Genomic DNA, 21,663 nt, shown 5'->3' on the forward strand with positions numbered 1-21,663 from the left:
ACCTGCGCACTGGCCGCCGCCCCCCTGCCTCGGCCCCGCCCCCCTGCCTCGGCCCCGCCCCCCTGCCTCGGCCCCGCCGCGGGCTCCGCGCCGCAGCCCGGGGCGCTGGCACCGCCTACGGGGGGGCCCCCAGCGCCAGGCTCTCCCGCCGGCTCAAGCAACGGCGGTGGAGTGGCCGGAGTAGGCTCCGGGGTCGGCGGGCAGCAGCAAGCTGTACCATCCGCTCGAGGTACGCGTCGAGGAGGGGGGAAAGAGCGCTCCCCGGGCCCCGCGCCCGCGGACCTGCAGGGCAGCTTCACGCAGCCCGTCACGGAGGGTGCAAGACCCCGGCCAGTGCTACAGCTCTTCTCCAACGCTTCAGCAACGGCAGCAGCTCTCGCTCATTGCCATCCCTGTTTTGAACCACTGCTCTGTTAGCAAGAGCCACTGTAGCCCTAAGGCTATGGAAAGAGGGGGCACGGCCCGGCCCACCTTGATGTAAGGCCTCGCACCTGGGACAAGAGCAGGCACCAAAACAACACATGAGGCTACAAATGCACATCCAGTAGTACAGTGCATACCCATTTACACAGATTCTCTAGGACAGGCACAAGGTTCACAGCTATTTCCTTCTGTGATTACCAGGTATCTTGCAGTCGACATTGGCAGGAAGGAAAGAACTGTAACACAATGCAGCCCAGATTCAGGGCTAGTTAGTTAACTAGGGGGGGGGGTGTGTGTGGGGGAACCAAGAGATTAGAAATAGACACATTTCTATAGCTTGACAAACAAGCAAGGAAGCACTCTGAACAAGCCATTTTTCTTCCACTTAGAACTCATTGTTGCGGAGGGAGACTGCAAGGCCAGCAAATTCTGCCTCAAGTCACACAAAGCAATTTTCTGGGCTACCTGCTGAGGATGATGAAGAATGCATCAGTGTATGCCTAGGAAACATCTGTAAACATGTTAGGCTTATGCTACTGCTTTTTGATGCTCCTAAAATTACAGCTAAAAAAAAAAAACAACCCCTATCCAAACAGGATTATACATTCATGATGGAATTCTTACTTTATTTATCCCCACTGATTACTGAATAAAATACTGAATACATCACCTACATATATATTTAATATGAGGCATCAGAAGACTTCACATAGTACCAAGTTAACTTCTTGTCACCTTACATACCACTGCATGCATTAGGGTAGGGGAACATTCCCAGAAAATAATTAAACTCCCAGTATGAAAAACAGAAGAAAATAAATGGATAAGCAAGGATACGAACTATCTCCATGACCAAGACTGATCAACACTAATTATATAAGAACAAGTAAAAATGTAGTTCTATAGGCTTAAGTCCGATAAAATAAGAAACAGTGTTACATCTGTCTTTGTTATGATTCGTCACACTAAGTCTGATGATACAAACTCCACTCTACTCCATAAAGTCAGAGGACCTAATAATTAACACATCAAGAAGAGTGCTATATAATTAGCAATAGTCAATTTGATTATGTATAAAATAGTCTTGCCTTTTCAAGCTTGCTATTCTGTAATACATTTGCTTTATACACCTACAAAGTATTCAAATACAGTAGCAGCAATATATTCCATGCTGATGCTCTACAATACAGTTAGCAGTTCACTACTTAAAACCAGTTAAGTTTTATGTTAACCAACAGAATCCCTGTCCCAGATACAACTAGTAATACAATCTTGATTGGACCTCCTCTCATGTCCAAAATAGTCACTACCTTTCACAATGACTTAAGAGGAACTATAGAATCAGAGCTGACAGGTTTGCATATTAAAAAAGGCAGATTGACTCTATAGGAGTGGTAGAAGTGCATCAGTTAACCAGACCAGTCTTCTGGGTAATGGCAAGTTGAACAACATGCAGGACACTGCAACCAATGTATCTACAGTACATTGTATCTACAGTACAATGTATCTACAGTACAATACCTACAGTGTATCCAGGAACAAAGAACACCAGTCATGTGCAATAGGAGAACGGTCAGATTACTTTTAAAAACTTTCAATATGACCATATGCTAAAGACACAGAAACAGCCTAGCATGAGCTTCAGCACTGCACCAGGACATTAACACAGAGATAAGGAGATACAGACTGTAGTTGAAAATGGTATTCTTTAAGAGTACTTCAGGGCACAGCCAGTTTTCTCATTCTGGTGTCTCCACATACAGGGGATACAAAGAACTAGAAACAGAGCAGAAGAAGGATCTAGCAGACCAATACGCAGTTCTGAGCGGGCAAATACCTACATCAGTTCAAAATTCTCTCAAGCAGGAGGTCGGTTAACCAAGAAGTGCAGTCTGTCTTCAGAAGCAGGATTGTTGCTGCTAGATTAAACTGCTTTCTGTTAAAAGTCTACGTTGGACAATTTCATCTATTATTTAAATTGGGCGGTGTTTTTTTTTTTTAAAAAAAAAAAAACACCAAACCAACAAATTGCTAAAAACCAGACTTCACTTACTCTTCTTCACCTGACTTTTTGAATCAAGGCTTAATGTAAAAAAAATTACTTTTATGTAAAAAAAAAATAGGATCTGTGACCTTTCTGTCTTAAAAATGTATGCAGGAATAAATCTCTGAATGTTTAAAAATATCAGGAGAAAAAGAAGGAGAGGTTGACTTTTCTCTCAAGGTACCAGGACAAACGCACCATAAGTTTAAGTATCCATACTATTCAGAGACTGTACAGTTACATTAGAATTCTCATCCCCTTTCTCTACTCTAGGGAAACTCGGTGCCATTTCTCCTCTTCCTTTCACAGCACATCTGAAAAATATGACTGTTTGCTCTCAGCTGCCTCCTCTGACACCGAATTAGTATCAGAGGTACACCCACAATGCTTTTCTGTACTGGGGGTTTCCTTTACTTTGTAAATAAAAGCAAGGTCCGTCCTGGCAGAAGCCTATGTCTACAAACAGCCAGCACACTGGGTCACATGCAATGACAACATTCTTTTGTTTTAGACTCAAGTTACAAAAGATGGGATAACTGCACAATTCTTACAACAGTAATTTAGGTAATGGTGCATAGCAGTGTTCTTAGATGAAAAGAAATGCAACACTTCCTGTTGTTGCTCTTTGGGCAACACAAAGTTCTTGAGAGCTCCTGACAATTATGAACAGTTGTCTGCATTGCTGTCACTCATAAAGCAATTACACTAAGAGCTAGGTGCATAAAGAAAAAATGGCAAGCACTCATGCACCTGCTTACCCAACTGGAGAAAGGATACACAAACTATTCTGGAGAACTTCCAAGGAGTTCTCCAGAATATGCAATTGTAGTCTAACGAAAGACACAGAGGCAATTGTATAAGAACAGTCTCTTATACAGGCACACATCCTCGTGGCTTTAAAAGCCACAATAGCAGTTCTTGCAGCCAGTTTCAGCTGGACAAACTTTATAGGGAAGACATTAGCAGACACATTACTCAGTAAAATAACAGCACATCACTTTTAAAACAGCAAACTCAGCAGCAGAGCTAGTGCAGAGGAGGCAGAAAATAATCTTTTTACGTACATCAAGAATTTGCATGTTTATAGTATCTCTGCATACCTCACCAAACCTGTAATAGACGCTTAGCCCATAAATAAGGATTAGTTTCTGGGAAAGAGAAATGTCCCCTAAGGAGACACCAGTTTGTTTGGAGCTGGCAAGGGAGGGTTCTTGTCTAAAAGAAAACACACTTCAGCATGCATGACTCTGTAATATTGTGTTCCTTATATGGAAAACAGAAACATCAGGATTTGCTCTGGATCTCTTAAATAGGACATTTGGGGTTGAATAAAAGGAGAAAGCCAGAGTGAGGCTGGGGAAGAACGCCACTCATCCACCGCAGGGCACATTGAACATTGATTTGTTACAAGGAAAGCAGCTAGGGGGAATCTGTGGACAAGATATATGGCTGTAGAAAGGACAGAAGGGCAGATCACATGCTGCTTATCACAGTCAAGAGGGAGAAAGATGCCTTTGCACCTCAGGCTGTGCTTCTGGGCTTTACTGTGCACATCATTTCCAGACCAAAATCTGCAAGCCAGTTAGTTCTCAGCAATATTGTTCAACATCCAGAATTTTTTCAGCACTGTGACAATGGCTTCAGTTCGTCTTGTCAAACGGTCATCAGTAGAACAGCACAATGACCACACCTGAGCACCTGCCAAAAGACTAAGAGAGATTAGTAACACAAAGCAGTATAAAGGGATGTGCATTTTAATTTAGAGTTAATTTGTGCACTGTGCCACAAACTCTGGGGTCTCCTCTTCCACACACGAACAGCAGCAACTAAAGAAACATCAGCCTGCAACACATAAGCACCTAAACCCCTTGTATTTTATTTCAGTCCATAACCCTGAATGATAAGCCATAATGCATCCAATAGGTTGGGACAAGGCTAAAAGATTCCCCTTCCTCCTCCCTAGGCAAGTTAAGATTAGTTTCTTTAAAAAAATCAAGAGAGTATTTTAAAACCTAGATGCCTCAAACATTTCCAGTTGGCATCAACATGATCTGTAATGTTTACTAATGCTGCAAAGAAAGCAACTGGCCCAACAGACTTCAGGTTCTCCGTCAGTGGAGGTTTTTGACAGCAGCCAACAGAGACATGAATAAAGGTTTAAAAATTCCACTTCAGTACCAGAAAGGGTCCTCCAAAGACATGTACGCGATTTCCTTCTCCCATTTGCTCCAGTTATTGCACAGCTTGAATACAACATCCTTGTCTGATATCAGACTTGAAGTCCTACAGAAAATTATGATGTCTGGCTTGTGTCCCATGTTCTTTCTTGTACAGCCACCTAAAAGTGTAGTATTTCAATAGCACCAGCCATAATGACTTTGCATTCTATAACTGTGTACCGAGGTGCAATTTCAGCAGTGGAATGTAAGACATTTCTGCCTTTCATGTTCCTTGCTAGTCTAGGTATTCCAATGACACATTTTCAATCAAAAAATATTGGAGCAGGTAGCTGTGAAGCTGAGTACACGGGCAGTCTTTTTCTGGCCCGATCTGTACGTTCCATTTGCTGACTAGTGGGGAGTCACAATACGTTGTTTTGTGTAACCAACATTAGAAGTTTTTTATATGTATACTTTCATCTATTCAGTGGGGGTGGGAAATAGACTTTTAGGTGCTTTTTTATCACCCCCACCCCCCTTGAAATATACATTTGAAAACAGACAAATATACAAAGTCTGAGATCTAACTGCTGTAAGAATAATCTTACCATAATTATGGCACTTAAGTGCTGTAGAAATAATGCTCTAATACAGTTCTTCTAGCCTCCCAATACATACGAAACAAATTGGTCTCATACTGAAGTTTCAGAACTGTAAGTTTTCCAAGTTGTACGATGCCAGTACTAATTCACTGCCACAGCCAAATCTAATCTATGGTCATTTATAAAATGCCTACTGCTACACACAGATGCTGTAGAATATATACTCAAGCAATTTATGCTGGCAGCTTGTATGAGCAAAACATTCATTTGAGCATTCCAAGATGCTCTACAATTACTCAAACTGCATTAAAAAAAGATAATTAAAACCCCCATACATATTACTTAAGAGACAATTTGCAACTACACAAAATCAACTGTTTTACTTACAAATCTTTTAACATCAACAAAGTAAATAGCAAAAAAAAAAAAGTTACATTATTTCGTGTAAGAACTACCCAGTTTTTTGATACTAAGCAGTAAGTGATGTTTGCACAGAGTATGCCTGCGTATACAACATTAAAACATGGAAGCATCTGAACTCTGATCATCCTTTGCAAAACTACAAGAAACAAGCTAAGGTAGCCCATTCAGTTTGAAATAGTCAAACTTTTTAAATAAGGATCACAGCCCAAGGGCCACTAAGATTATTAGAAAAAAACCCAATAGCTTGATCACCACAGATATTATCAAGTCAAAGCACATAGCCTTTTATAAAGGGCTAATACTGTTTTGTAAGACTCTCCAGCAACTCCAAAGAACCAGCACCATTTTGGTTGAAAGCACCCATCTTCAAACCAAGCCACAAGAAACTTAGTAAGATGAAACATCTTGCCTATATGTCAGAACTTTCTGCTCACTGGGTGTTAAATAGAAACCTGTGATTTATCATTCGATGTTTTTTCACTGAATTCCAAAGCAAAAGACAATGTGCATTCCCTAAGCAGTCTGACTGCCACACCATCTTCCCTACAGGTTTTTCTAGTATGGCAGGCCATTCAGTTACACATAGTGTTTTAATCAGCTTTAAGGTGGGGTGCTGCATGTGGTCAAGATGAGATCTTACAGGATTTACTCTTTACTACACGTTCTGTGCTAGTGCCATGGACTTGCTTTAAGCATTAGTAACGTACACTTTTTGCAACAACACCCAAAGAAAGAATATGCACTTTGTAGGTTCACAAGCAGCTATAAAAACATCTCTCTAGGTTACAAACCTAGGCAGTTATTCACTCCGATCCTTTGGCTCTCGGTACTTCCACTGGATGTAGTCAAAGATATCTTTTTCACATTCTACAGGTAGGGCCTCCCCAGCAACTCCTGCAAACAAATTACAGATGCTGTTTCAAAGGTGAAAGGTCTGTACGATCCCGATACCAAATGCATTGCAAAATTAAGACAAAACCGCCCTAAGTAAAACACAGACTAACAAAAAAAAATACCCACCACCACCCCAACCTTTTCACGGTGTTTAGGTACCAATTCTCATTAGTGTTGAAGGAGGTAAGGTAACTAACCACATGGCCCCATAGTTAATTTGTTACATGTTTTTATATTCGTATATCTATATATACACACAGCACCCCTCCAAACCAAAACTAAAGGACATGACATCTTATAGGGAAAAGTGGGGGAAGCCACATATATGCTGTGCACACCAGATCCCCAATGTTTAGGTCAGTAAGACTTCACATAATTACGTAGCCCAAAGAGGTAACTTCGTGTCACAGCACTGCCTCTGTGTAAGTAGGCTGCCCCCTTCCTGCTATAATGGGTGTTCAACACCAGAAAGGACACTGAAAAATTTTATGAACTAGAGTATTTATCAGAAGTATTTCCAGTATGCGGAGTAACCCATTTAAGAAGATCACACCAAGCATGTAACTAGGAATAATGCTCCATGCAAAGGCCCAGACTGACCAGTGACACCCAAGCGACGGATTGTGTACTCATTGATTGTGAAGCCCATTTCCAGAGCATGAGTTCTCATGTTCTTATTGAATATATCACTTCCTGTGAAATACAGTACACCACAGTAATACTGATCTTTGGGGATAAGTCTACAATAAAAGTGGAAGAAAAGTACATGTTTAGAACAATCACAAAAAGGTTACAAGCCATTTGTAATTCAGCCATTCAGACACTCTTCTAGGTTTACTTCCTATTTACATGCGTGCATTCTGCAATATTGCATGTTTGATTTTTCCCACAAGCCAGATGGAAGAGTGAAATGAACTGCGTATCAAAGAAAGGTTCAACACATCTACCCTGACCCAGATGTTACTGGTGTCCAGACACTACATGGTTATGGTGTTTGCACTCCTGCCAAAAATTAACGTCAAAGCAGTAATGATAAAGTAGGTCACAAATTCTGAAACTGCATACAAAATCATGATTTAAAAATACAGCATTCTTGCTAATAACCTGTTGTAGACACTGGCAGTTGTACAGTGTCTTCCATACTGCAAAGGAATCAAATCTAGCAAATGCACTGTTCTGAATATGGAAGTAGAGATTTGAATGCAGAACTCTATGTGAATGCCTACTATGTAGCATACAGCTACAGCAGTTTTTTGGGGTGGGTTTTTTTTTGTGTGTGTATACCGGATATCAATTCTCCTATGTGGATAGGCTGTTCCATCGTCTTTATTTGGCAGCTGACAGACACCCTGTGAGGAAGTAAGGAAAGCAAGAAATTCAAAATTAAAGACTTGAGATGAACCTTTACCTCCCCAGCCCTACAGAACCTCTAAACAATCAGTCAATGTGGAGATCAAAGTTAAATTACCACCGAACCAAGTATTTTACTAGGAGAGCTGGATGTCATAGCACTGTGAATCACTATTTTATACTGCTAAGAGGACTGCAGTTCAATGTAGCATATAACTGCTTCTTAAGTTTTTATTACAGCAGGAAGGCTCATAGGACTTCTCATTTCCCATTCCTCTGCCCTAATTATTACCAGGCTCTTCAGTATGCACAAACATCAGCAGGTTAAGGAAAATGCAGATGAAGCTGAAGCTAATAGAAAAAAGTTTTTTCTTGAGAAGCCCTCTGCCACTCTTCAACTGCTTTGTAATCTTCACATAATTCACATTACCAGCCTTTTCTTTCCACTCCCCTCCCCCAGTCTACAATCACTTTAAAATGACAATGCAGTAGGGTGGAGGGACATGAACCATAACGAATGACGACAAGTATCTAATTACTGAACAGTTTCACCCATTGCAGCTTCATGCTGAGAATTCTAGTCTTTCTTGGGTTTGAAAACTTTGATGTTAAAGTTATGTTCTCTGTCTCCTTACTGAGACTTGCTTTTCTCAGATTCCCAGCTACAGTTGTACTTCCCTTTTTACAACATTCCTTGGCTTCCACTTTGAAGAGCTATTTCACAACTATTTAAGACTTGACAGGGTCACACAGAGCAAATGGTCAAACTATAGTGAGCTTGTTGAACTGGGAATGCAAACAGGGAATGCAGAGTGCCTCTGCTTTTGGCAGACAGATGTACATTTAACTTTAAGCCCGTATGGTATTAAACCATGTGGCAAGAATGAGAGCGCCTTTCACTTATTCCTCCTAAAGATCAAGCCAAACAAAAAGCCATCGAGTTTTATTCCCTCTCAGAATGCAACACAAACTAAACTGAAGACAAATCCTCAGAGTTCTCTCAGCTCTTAATTTTAAGCAAAACTAAACCATCAATCAATACAATAAAATAATCAAGTGCTCCAGCAGCCCCTTTCATCTTGGGAAAGCAAGTGTCTTTAAATGTAGTATTATACAGTTAAGTATTTATGCCTTTCAAAAAACTAGCTGAATATAATGGTATCTTGATTACAAATGTGTATGGACCTTTAGTGAACCCTCCTGCAGGACCACTCCTCTGAGCTTCCACAGAATTCCATAAAGCCAGTACGAGTGACTGACAGAACTAAGCAGCCTTCATACCCGCTAAGTATTGCTTATGGTTCTACATGTCTGTTAGAGTTGACTTTTAACCGGCCTGTAAGACCAAGATATCCAGGGCCTGTAAAGAAAACTAAGCAAAGCAAGGTAACACCCAGTCCACATATTTAAGAAAAAAAGTTTTGCTGTGACCTCACAAAATGGATGTTCTTTTAATTCATTACTTTCTCTAGGCATCCCACATATCCCCTATTGTATCCTGAGTTGGCATCTTATCCATGAAATCTGCTCTGCAACAACATTGACAAAAAAGGAGACAAAGGTGTGTTACATATATTAGAAAAGACACGGCCTGAGATCAAAGATAGTGTTTCCAAGATCCTGAGGGCAGAGTTACAAGAGCAGTCACTGGTGCAACTAAGAAGTGAGGTTGTGTTAAGGTTCTGGGGAAACATCAAGCAAAACAGAGACAAAACTGGCATTGCGTGATGAAGGTTATATCAGTGGGGTTCAAAACTACATAAATACCTGTGGATTTTTCTAATACTGAAATCTTAGCACAAGAGATTCACAGAGTTAACTGCAGAAAGCTTTTATGGGGGGAAGGGGGGGTTTAAAAAAATTTTTTTTAAAAATCACAGCTCCAGCAGTCCCAACAATCTACCTTATATATAACATAGCGGGGGATTACCTTCCCTGACAGAAGCTAACACACCTGACCACCAAAAAAGCCTTACCATGAATTTGGTGTCACCTTTAGACAGCATATCTGTGACAAAGTGGACTTTTTCCAGTTGTTCTACAACTTGACGCAGAAGTTTTGACTAGGAACAGTGACAACACAGAAGAGGAGATTATTTTACAAATAACAAGAATATCTTAGCCATTTACCAGACAATGGCCCACATAAGTACAGGACATTGCTACAATTATACGTATTACCATACAAAAAACTTGACTGAGTGGAAAAAAAATAACACCAAGGAAAAGCTAATAAAATTACAGCTGTGCAATGTAAAAAACCCAAAGCTTTCCAAAATCCCCTATCAGATTTTTTTTTTCATCGTAAGTGACAAAACTTTTTTTGGCTTGAGTTTTCAAATTTTAAACAATTTATCTATAGAAGCCACCAGAAACACAAACTGTCATTAAGGCTTCTCCAGAGTTAGTCCCAAAAGATTACAAGGGCAGCAGGACATTTGTTTCTCCTCCAAAAGATTATGGCTATGTAAAGGGATACTTACTCTACCTTTAATCCCTGCTTTATCCAGTAAACTGTTACAGTTCTACATTGTAAAAGTGCGTGAATTTGAGGGGGTGGGGCACAAAGGGAAGAAGAGGGACAGAAGGTTAAGAGTAAACCTCTGTAATAGTTCTGCAAGAGGAACACAACATAATGCATGGACCTGAGAAGTGATCATAACTCCTCAAAATAAAATTTACTATTACAGTAACAAGAAGATGAACGAAGGTGCATTACAAGTTTGAGACTACGTTATCTTCTGAATTTAAAACACTGTGGAACCAATGCACAGTACTGACCCACAGCAGCACAGAAACACACCTGTTTAGATGATTCAGATGTGAAACTTGGATGGGTTAGCAGAACATCCATATCGCCACTTGATTCTGCACCTAGGCAAGTAAGAAGCAAAGAAAAAACCCTCTGCGTATGACAAAGTATACTAACATTAGTCAACATCCATCCATCCTCCTGCAATAAACATGGTTTCCTGGTAGAAAATAGTCAATCACGATTCAAGATATTTGCGAGAAAACAATCTTAAAGAAAATCTTGTTCTTTCATCAAAAAGTTTGTATCTCTGCGTATCTCAGAAGACACCAAAGAATTTCTTGCTGTACTTCTGCAGCAGTGAAGCACAAATATGTTAATGTATTGTTAATGTAAAAGCAAAGCAATCAATTCACATGTTACAATATACAGATCTTTATGGGGGTTGGGTGGAGAAGCAAGGATTTATACAGGTGTTTTGCTACTGAACTAACCAGTCAAGACAATAACAACAGGAAAGAGCCCAGTTCCAGCACAGACTTCCACTCTGGAAGAACAGATAAAGTAATAAGTCTTGCTTACTAGCCCAAAGTAAACATAAGATCAGAGTACCAACCTCGTCTAAAACTGCCACAGACTGTAGCAATATAGTTTGGGTCCAGCTTGCTGACCTCTTTCAGCACAATTTCCTATAGGAAGGAGAGAGAGAGAAAAAAAAAAAAAAAAAAAAAAAAAAAAAAAAAGATGTGTGTTCAGAAATATCAGTCATTCATTGTCCACCAGTGGCTCACATCCTTAATAAAGACATTCTTACCTGCATTTGCAGCATTTCTTCCCTTGGGATTCTTTTCTCAAAATCTTCAAAGTACCTGCATATATAAGAATAAGAGTGTCTGTAAGAGTGATAAGGGTAGCATCTTAACATTTTTGTCAAGAGGAAAGAATACAACTTTCTGATGTGACAGTAATGAAGAATCTCCCCACCCTCACCAAGCATCTTAGAAGACATCTTGCCAAGCGATAGAAAAAAACCTCACAACTGCAAGTTCGACAATGCTCAGAAGATGGTTTCGTTGCAAATTATTTCCACCATATATGAAGAGCTGCTATGAGGTGGAAGTAATGTTACAATATAACCAATTGGTTTATATTTGCACAGCCCTCTGAAAATACAAAAGGTTCCTGACAAAACTCAATCCACCAGCAAGCAGGAACGTTCACCCATGGTCAGAGGTGATCTTTGTGGGAAAGAGCTAAACAGAAGCTCCTCACAGGGCAAATACAGCTCCCGATACCTTTGCATGCAGCTGTAAAAACCAGACTGCCAGAATGCTACTTAACTGTGGAGAAAAAGAGGCCAGGTGAAACAATGACACCCAACCAGCAGGCACATTTTTCACCCCTCCAGTACCAGAACCGCTGACAGCAGGTACTGGCAGCCATAACAGCTTCAGAGCCACATGTTCCCCAACACCATTACTAAACCATCCCAATCCCAAACTCTGCAGACAGGGCTTTTGGATGAGACTCCTCCACCCCTCACCGCCCTTTTCTTTCATTTCTCTATTTCTTTCTGGATGGAGACCAAGCCTACTGCATTTTAACCCCAATGAAACAAATGTTCTGAATAGCTGCTGAAAAGTATGAAAAGCACACAGAGAGAGCAGAACCTTACTTGGCCCATGTAACCTTACATTACATCCTGGTGTCTGAGTCATTAGAAAAGCCAAGCACTTGCACCAAAGAAAGCTTACTTCAACCCAATACGCTGGTGATGGGTTAACTTGTGCTCATTTTTTCTTAGATCTACAAGAATTAAGAAAAAACAGAAAAAAGTTACTTGAGGACTAGAAATCTTACAGTAAGTTTCCACCGATGCAAAGGTGATACATGCTAAAAATACGTAACAAGAAAACAGCAACCTCAAACACAAAGGAACAGATTTTAAATGGACTACTGAACAGCTGATAGGATGAGTACAAATGCATAGAGCACTTCCCGATAAAGATTTCAGTAGACCATTCACCTCAAAGACAAAATCCTTGTTATTTTCCATGTAACCTGTAAGTACTTTATATTGGATGTGCATGTAATGTCTTCAGCATCTCACACACTTTCCTCAAAGCCTAGGGCATATCTGCTGTCGCAATACCACTGTGGAACAGGGAAGCTTAACAGAAAAAAAACATTATTGGATGCGAGCTGAGGACCCAAAGTTACACTTACCTTCTAAAGTCTTAATTCCTTCCTCAACAAACTTCCTAGCAGCAGCAGGACTGCAAGAAGAGAAAGCAATCTGCCTTCAGGAGCAGTAAAAGGACATTAGAATTCACTGTAACTGCCTAGATTCTTCAAGGCCAAGAGTGAAGTTGCTTCTTATGCTTACCCTCTTTTCAGCATGTGCATTTTCGGTTTGTACTTTCAGTTAGCAGAGATGGCTATCCACAGCTTGGCTTACATATTTTTTAGCATTGATGTAACTATACAGTGACGTATAATTTTAAAAAATAAAAATCTCACCAAATAATATTGTTTTAGGAAATAATCCTGAATGCATGCCAAGAACTACTTTAACCACAGTCTCTGAACCAGCTTAAGGACACAGGAGCATAGAAGTGTCTTTAGACTAGCACTTCAAACACTGAAGTGAATGGCTGAACCTTTTTCCCCTTTAAGGGTTTGTCATTAGATTAATCTGCATGTCTCTGTAGGAAAAGAACATTTCAGCTGAGACAGACATTCAGGTAATGTTATACCCAAATACCTATCCAATATCTGAAAACACCAAAGCACCATCAGCCTGGAAGCATAGTCCCTTCGTGAGGAACTATTTCCAGCTACTCTGAAATCTTATGGTTACAGCTCTACCACCCTCAAAGACTTTAAATCCACTTCCTCAATAAAACTATTACAGTAAAATTGTCAGATCCTGACCTGCCATTTACTTCCTTTCTTACCCTTCCTTGTGTCTCTTGCCAGGTTCCAGACCAGGAAAGGCAACTTCCACTGTCCTGAGACAGGATAGCATGCAAGCTTCTTTCTGCATCCCAGCATCCCATCCCAATTTCTCAAATCCCAGTGTATCCTCAAACTTAGAATGCATTTTCCCTCAGAATTACTTGAGAACAATCCCATTCCCTACCCTGAACCACAAGAATTTCAAACACTGCTCAACAGCCCTGATGGCTTTTTGTTTGTTTGTTTTGTTGCCCATTTCAGGGCTCTACTTCTCCTTTTACAAACACCTGACAAAGCACTGTTGTCCCTGGGGCCAACTTCCCACCAGAAGTCCCAAAGGGACTTCTCACTTCCACTCTTTTCAGCCTCTTATGGTTCCATTCTTGACCAGCTCCTCTCTCCTTCCCCCCTCAGCTTGCACACAGGAATTTTCCACTTCCACTCCTTTACCGCAAAGTCTGTAACTGACAATTCTATACCCTTTCTTCTCTTCACAACTATAGTGTCTCAGTGTGGGCACTATAGCATCAGCTCAATCTCATTCCCTTCATTATTTGCAATCACCCAAATTATTTTCAAAACTCCACCAGGAGAAGGAAAAAATACCTAACACCCCCCCCCCCCCAAAAAAAAAAAATCCCCAAAAACTTTACCCAATGCCAGTAACTCGTGTCAGGAGACTGATAGATGCACTTGTATCATCTTGTCGAATCTGCAAAATTCAAAACCAAGCCCTTCTTAACTCCACTTGCAATGAATAGAAACAATGAGACGATAAAACAGTTCAGTCAGACTGCACTGGAGGCTCGTTATGAATCAATGCAGAACAGTACCAAGGGTAGTACTGCGTATCACAGTAACGCCATATATACCAAGCCTGAAAATTCCCTAATTGCCCACGCTAAGGCGAAGAACGTGTTTAAACCACAAAACTCCACAGCCCTCCAAGAGTCAGAATTCCACTTCTAACAAGACATTCACATGCTGATTACATAACTTCAATATTTTCAGCTGAGCTTCTTGTTTCTACTCACCAGATTCCACATCCACTATTCCTAAGCTTGACATGAGTCTCTCCAAGGTCGACAACAAAAATTGCACAAAACACGCAGGCTACTTTGCAAGTTACAAAGAAAAGCAAGTATGGAGAAATAGAGTGGAAGGGAAAGAAACACACCTTTTCCAGTTTGCGTAGTTTTCCAGTGGATAAGAACTCATCTATCTTCTCAGCTATTTTAGCACCTACTCCATCCTAAGTATCGAACGGGGTGGGAAGATAAGTTCAAGATTGCTTAAAGACATTACATCTGGAAAAAAAGGAAAGCTCCCCAGAATTTAGCATCCAGAAAGAATTATGAGGCCACTGAGACCATGATAAAATACTGGACCATAAGTAAACACAAGAATTCAAGGCTACAATGCAAGCAGCATAAACACTGTAATTCAAGGGTTATATTAAAAGTTCCCCCAAAGCAGCAATTTTGAACAAGGCCTTGGTTATTACTGCTCAAGTTCCCCACATTTAGCGAAGCTGTAACAAGGCAAAGGGAAAACCTGCCACAGCAGAATCCTTTTACACGCAGACTGGGCTGGAGCCCCCAGTTCCAGCCACAAAGACTCACGGCAACCAGACCGCATCCCCACCGTGGCTACCGGGAGGAGGAACCGGCGCCCGCAGAGCCGCCCCCCCGCCTCCCAGAAGCCGCCGGCCCCGAGCCCCGCCGCTGCCTCGCGAGCCTCCTGGCCGCCAGCACCTACCAGCTTCTTGGCCTCAGCCCCACTCCGTATCTTGCTGGGGTACCGGGAGATGACCGAGGCTGCCTTCCTGCGGAACAGTGCGGGTGAGCGCCCGAGCGCGGGCGGCGCCGCTGGCCCGGCTGGCGCGGCGGCGGGCTGGGCCCCGAGCCGAGGGCGCCGGCGGGGAGGCGGAAGCGGTACCTGTATGCGTTGTACTTGTGAACGGCCCGGTTCACGTTGCGCTCGTAATTGGCCAGTTCTACGGGAAGAGCCACAGTGAGAGCGGGCGGGCGGGCGGCCCCGGAGGCCCGCCCGCCGCGCACACCTACCGGTGAGGAAGTCGGTGATGCCCTCGTTGGGGCTCTCCCGGGGAGCCTTCCGCTTGCTCATGGCCGGCACCACCGGCACCGCGCTGCGGTGGAGTCCCAGGACGGAGACGGCGAGGACGCGTTTCCGGCGGTGACGTCACAGAGCGCGGCCAACGTCATCACGCATACGCCGGCGGGGGCGGGGCCTGCGGCGGCAGGGCCGGGGCTGGGCGGGGGTGCTGTGGGCCCGCGGTGGGTGCGCCGGGTACCCCGGGGTAGGGCAGCTGAGAGCTGCTGTCGTGACCCCTCCGCCACACCAGTGCGGCCTGCCAGTACGACGTCCCCTCTGCCCGCACTCGACGTTCCGGCAGGTTGTTGCATAAAAAGGATTTTCCATGAGGGTCTGTTTGATTTATGCCACTTGTGTTGTCCAAGAGGCAGCTTAAGTGACGGAAGAAAACCCCTACAGCCTGCTCACACTCATTAGCTCAATCTCTCCAGTATCCGGAGTTTTTAGAGGCTGTAGTTTTTATCCTGGTTTTGCTAGATGCCTCTTTCTGAGCAGCCTGAGATGACTGAAAACTTGCTGTGCCAAGTTAGGTAGTATGCACAGTTTTGCTAGAAATTAAGTGTAACCCCGTAGAATTTTAGTTTGTTTGTTTGTTTTTTTAATAGGAAATTAAAGTACATCCTTTTTTAAGATAATACTGTTACCGCATTTAATGAGCTACTTTCTTACATAGCTTAATAGGACATCTATCTTTTTCTGTCTGTGCCCCAGAAAAATTAAGTTTTGTTGCCAGCTGGTTACATAGCTGACATGATAAATGCAGTTGCAGTAAAAGAGCGGGTATTATTTCCAGCGAGGGTCACTGTCTCTGTTCAGCACTTTGCATGCCTTAAACTGGAGGCAGATGAGCAAAGCCACCGCTGCTCCCCCCAGCCGCCTTTGTGCCTCCTGGTGGCTGGCCCTGCCCCTTGCCCAGGGGCCGCTGAAGTGGTGGTGGTCGGGGCTTGGGGTACGTGAGCCACAGCTTCTCCGGAGGGAGCGCTTTCTGCTCCTGGGCTTCTGTAGTCTGCGCCCTGCCGTTCCTTCAGTCAATTATTTTGAGCTGTCTGAGTTCTTTAGGACCCCTTGTCCTCAAGGGTACATTTCTTGGGCAGTCTCAGTCACAGTATGGTACAGTTTCCATCTTTTTAAGCTTTCTGGATTCTGAGTATTTTCTGGGATTTTGTTAGAATTCTTTTTGACAGGGTCTCTTTTGTTTATTTCTGTAGGTAAAGTCTGTTTTTCAGCCTCCCTTTTTTTTTCTTCTCTGCTCTGTACACTCCTGTCTGTAGGTGTTCACTCCCCAATGGCTCTCTGTAGATGGCTCCCAGTCCCGGTGTTTTAATTCACCGCTCTTTGCCCTGTGGCCCGTTGCTGTTTCTGTGTTCTCTGTCCTGTTCTCTGTCCTGCTCCCTGTCCCGAGTCTTTAATCGCTCCCTCTCTACCCTGCAGGCTGTTGCAGTTTTTTCCCAGCATTTCTCCATCGCTCTCTCTCTGGCTCCCTGACCCTCCTTTTTGATTCTTTCCTTGCTACCCTGTGGCCCGTTGCAGTCTTCCCTTTCTCTGTCTCTTTCTACACAGGCCTGGATCTACATAAATAAAGCAGTCCAAATTTTGCCAAAGCACATTGGTTGGATTTTCAAGTTTTTGTTTAAAAAAGATAGACAATGAGCAACTCATTTTCATAGGTGCTAAAAGATAGGAACTTCTCTTCCTCACAGGCAATCATGGGGAAAGCCATAATCACATACTGATGTTGACAATAACTGTTCTATGCAGAGTATTTTAGTGGACATAAAAATGGGAAGAAGAAGGAATTAAGTCTGCTGGGAGGGAGCTAACTGCTGCTGTAGGAAATACAAAAATGTATCACAGAAAAGGAATTGAGAAATTAACTGAGAGGGTGAGCGAGCAGGGTAAGAAAACCCTCAATATAATAAACAACAGTTGTCCCACCTATGCATCCATGAAAATAAGCTGCATCCAAAAATGAACCTACCACAACACCACCACCACCACCACCCATCCCAAAACAACCCCCCCAAATCCCCCAAAAGACAAAGGTGTTACCGAAATCTCGGAATGAAGAACTTATTGACACCAATGTGATGCAGATAACAGACACTTCTTTATTGACGGCCGGGTGTGTGAGTGAGTCCTCTCACGATCAATGCACACCAAGCTTCAAAATCATACACCATATATAGAACTTATTCATACATATTCATTAAGTATTCATGCATAAACATAATATTTCCTGAAAATCATCAACATACTCTCCTCCCATATCTGATTCTGCACAGTAAAGATTAGAAAGATCTAGAAATGGGTATGGGGTACTATTTGGGTAGGTAATACATGAGTCAGTGGTTACGATCTCCCCCTGCCAGAATTACCTTTTACTTTCTTGGCAGGTATCTACAGGTTGTTCCAGTCTACTCTCCCCAGTTCCCATTAATTCTACATTTTGATGTCTCAATGCATTCTCCTATGTAAATACTGTATCCAATCATCTTTAATCTTAAGTCTGTTATCTAAGTTCTAATCATTCCTGCTAGGTGATTCTGACCTATTCTTTCGGCCTTGGTACAGGGCTGTACAAAGGATTTCATAGTAACTGTCGGTTGTTGTGCAAATACAAAGCTCCACTAAAATGTTTCTTATAATTTTATATTCCTATTAAAATAACTCTATAAGATAAAATGTGTTTCTAATATAATCAAATGTGGTTGCTAATTCTAACTAATAGCAGATATGTAACACCTGGGCGGGGCTCGGTACCGAGGCGAAGCTGCTGGCCAAGAGCAGCTGCCGCTCGGTGTCACAGCCTCCCAGTCCCGTCCAGCCGGCTGTCACGCAACTCCTTGCGGAAGGGTACCCGCTGCCGGGGTGTGGAGGGGAGGGAGGGAGGGAGGGAGGCAGAGGAAAGACCTCGCTCCCTTGTCCCACTTTCCAGCCCTGCCGTGTACTCCGCACCCCTTCATTCTGGTAACACCTCACTTTCCCATCACAGGGAACCGCTATGAACTCAATAGCTTAAATCATGCAACAGATCATAATGGCTTACTTGTGCAGGGGAAAACCTTGTATGAGCTTTTCCTAAGCCACACATTCCCACCTCTCGCTTTTTCCTACTCAAAAAGTGCACTCCTGCAAAATCTCTTCTATTTAAAAAAATATTTTTTTAAAATTGCTGTTACTAACGTGCTTCCAAATGCAAACAGAGCAAACGCACCCCTATTTCCCACAGCAAACCGGAATGCATCATACGGAAAGGATTTAACAGCTTGAGCCACATGAGTGCTTTTGCAGACGGAGGCAATAAGTATTAATGCCCGGGCTGCGAGTGGGAAAAGGGCAGAGCAATGTGAACCCTGCAGCCGCAGCGAGCATCCCCGGGGTCCGGTGGTGTAAACTGGGCTGAGATCCCGCCCAGTGCTCACCCGGCCAGTGCTCAGCATAGGGTTGGTGGAGCGCTGCTGCCATCTGGCGACCAAAAATTGGGTACTGCAGCCGCACGGTTGGTGGAGCGCTGCTGCCATCTGGCAACCAAAAATTGGTACCAGACCACGGGGCTCGAACGCGTGTCCTCCGCGCGGGAAAGATTCTACCGACGGCGTGACGCGCACCCAGGTCGTTGCAGTCGAGCCACTTCTACGCATGCGCTGCCCTTACTTTGTCAGAAACACTACTACGCATGCGTGAAAGCGGATGTCATAATACGCATACGTAGCCACAAAACCCGCCCCGCGGCATCAAGCCAATTCTACGCATGTGCTGCCCTTAGTTTTGCCAGAAACCACAACGCGCATGCGTAAGAGGCGATTTTGTAATGCGCATGCGCCCGTGGAAACACCGGCCCGTGGCGTCACCCCCGCCTGCGCATGCGCTGCCCTTAGTTTGCCAGTCACGCTATTGCACATGCGGGTTAGGGGGGTTAGGTTTGGCACCGAAATCTCGGAATGAAGAACTTATCGACACCAATGTGATGTAGATAACAGACACTTCTTTATTGACGGCCGGGTGCGTGAGCGAGTCCTCTCACGATCAACGCACGCCAGGTCTCAAAATCAGACACCATATACAAAACTTATTGTAAAAGAAGAGACTCGAACTCTTATAGGTTACTCTAGGTTTGCATGTTTTAATTGGTCCAGGTGTTGGGTCACCTCCGCAGAGTGACAAGCTTACAAGATTTTCAGTCACATATTTATAGTATCTACCTAAACATTACATAATCTCTTGATTCCACAATAAATCTTCTCTCAGTTCCTATCTTGACAGTCAGCTTCACAGGTTGTTCCGTATCTTGATCACCTTGCTATTTTGCTTCTTCTTTCAAGGATGATTGCTTCAGGTTCCATACATCCCAGTTCTGAGTAACCACAATAGACAATCTCCATCGTTTCAGCCTTCTAAAGATCAGGGTCTCCTGTTCTAAAAAGCTCCTTTGAACTGTCAGGCATAATCTTATTAATATTAAACTTTTATTGTCTAGCATCTATCAGCTGGCTGCGCTTGCAGTCCTGGTTTGGGCTATACAGGGGACAAAGCTGAGGTGTACAGCCTACAGCAGCAGTGATCTGGCATTTTCCTCCAACACTTATTCATACATATTCATTAAATATTAATGCATAATCATAATATTTCCCGAAAATCATAACATTTCCGATTCTGCCATATCCGATTCTGCGTAGTAAAGGTTGGAAAGGTCTAGAAATGGGTCTGGGGTACGATTTGGGTAGGTGGTATGTGAGTCGGTGGTCGCGATCTCCCCCTGCCGGAATTACCTTTTACTAAAGTTCACGGTTTCTTGGCAGGCACCTACAAGATGTTCCAGTCGACCCTCCCCAGTTCCAATTAATTCTATATTCTGACATTTCAATACACTTTCTACGTACAGAAGACTAGTCAAATACAAAAAACCCTGTAAAACCCTGAATTTGTTACCTAATTTTTAAACAATGATTCTAGCCCATTCTTCTGGCCTTGGTACAGGGCTGTACTAAGGATTTCATAGCAGCTTTTACTGTGCAACTAAAAGTTTCATTAAAATATATTTCTTATCCCTCTATATTTCTATTAAAATGATTTTATAAAATCAAATAAAGTCAATTAATTCTAACTTATTGGCAAAGCTATAGCATTTCCCTCGTTTGAAAGTGTTGAAAATTATTATTTCAATATTTTCACATTATTTACATAACATTTGTTTCAACATATTTTGGTGGCGGACTATGTCTTGTTGGAATAGTTGATACTTCTCTCATGATCATGCAATTGACTGCAGTTCTATTGGTAAAATGTTTCTTCAAACATGCATATACTAGCATGATCATCAGAAAGACGATTAGTAACAGAAACAAAGTTTTGATTATGGACTGTATCCAAGAGCTCAAATTCCATCCCAGTTTGCTAAAAATTTTCCCCAGCCAGTCTTCTGACATATCTTCTCAAATTGATTCTGTTTCCTTTTCAATTTTACCTAATAGGTCCAGATCATGTTCCACATCTTGAGTGACATTTGGAATGTGAATGCAACAGTGGTCCAGTCTATCCTTGAGATACCCACATACCCCATGCTCTTTAAGTAGGAGCATATCTAATGCCATTCTATTTTGCAAAGTCATCTTGGAAGTCACCTGTAACTGTATGTTCAATTCTTTAAACCCTTTCTTGGTGACATTTGCTAACTCTTCTACCTGACCTGTTAACTGATAAAGCCATGCTCTGTTTCTATATGAGGCTATAGGATTCAAAACTGATTCAAGTGCCCAGCCAATTTTTACTCCTGTTGAGGGTTCATTCCAAGTATCATCATCTGTGTCAGACCTCTAGGTTTGTTTTGATTTTAAACTTTCTAAGGGTCCTCTAAATGGTGATTTCTTCCAAATCAGGCACATTGTTGGCATGCCTAAAGTAATTCCTTTCACCTTACCATCTAATGATAAATGAGCTGTCCAG

General features: G+C 42.6%; 1 protein-coding gene and 1 long non-coding RNA gene across 5 annotated transcripts; one reads left to right on the plus strand and one right to left on the minus strand.

Annotated features, from left to right (window-relative positions):
* The first annotated feature begins 55 nt into the window (after window positions 1-55).
* Window positions 56-10,718, plus strand: LOC308055945. 2 transcript variants are annotated; one of them, XR_013924658.1, is made up of 3 exons: window positions 56-229; window positions 813-944; window positions 10,586-10,718. It is a non-coding gene; the product is annotated as an uncharacterized lncRNA (long non-coding RNA). The 2 variants fall into 2 exon arrangements; XR_013924659.1 differs by lacking the exon at window positions 10,586-10,718 and adding an exon at window positions 9,368-9,865.
* Window positions 1,022-17,193, minus strand: POLB (DNA polymerase beta). 3 transcript variants are annotated; one of them, XR_013924638.1, is made up of 16 exons: window positions 15,672-17,193; window positions 15,544-15,601; window positions 15,364-15,430; window positions 14,783-14,857; window positions 14,259-14,317; window positions 12,874-12,923; window positions 12,402-12,453; window positions 11,462-11,516; window positions 11,264-11,336; window positions 10,699-10,769; window positions 9,872-9,958; window positions 7,830-7,894; window positions 7,146-7,285; window positions 6,443-6,545; window positions 1,945-4,165; window positions 1,022-1,898 (listed from the first exon to the last, which is right to left on the minus strand). XR_013924638.1 is itself a non-coding variant. In XM_080370566.1 (15 exons), exons 1-14 carry the CDS (start codon window positions 15,730-15,732, stop codon window positions 6,451-6,453), a joined length of 1,008 nt encoding a protein of 335 aa, XP_080226692.1. In that variant the 5' UTR covers window positions 15,733-17,193; the 3' UTR covers window positions 4,184-4,805; window positions 6,443-6,450. The 3 variants fall into 3 exon arrangements, 1 of the variants encoding a protein (XP_080226692.1); XR_013924639.1 differs by having other exon boundaries at window positions 1,945-4,176; XM_080370566.1 differs by lacking the exons at window positions 1,022-1,898; window positions 1,945-4,165 and adding an exon at window positions 4,184-4,805.
* Between the last annotated feature and the right edge of the window lie 4,470 nt (window positions 17,194-21,663).

This window comes from Falco punctatus, assembly GCF_963210335.1.
Source record: "Falco punctatus genome assembly, chromosome: 20".
In the NCBI taxonomy this organism is placed as follows: domain Eukaryota; kingdom Metazoa; phylum Chordata; class Aves; order Falconiformes; family Falconidae; genus Falco; species Falco punctatus.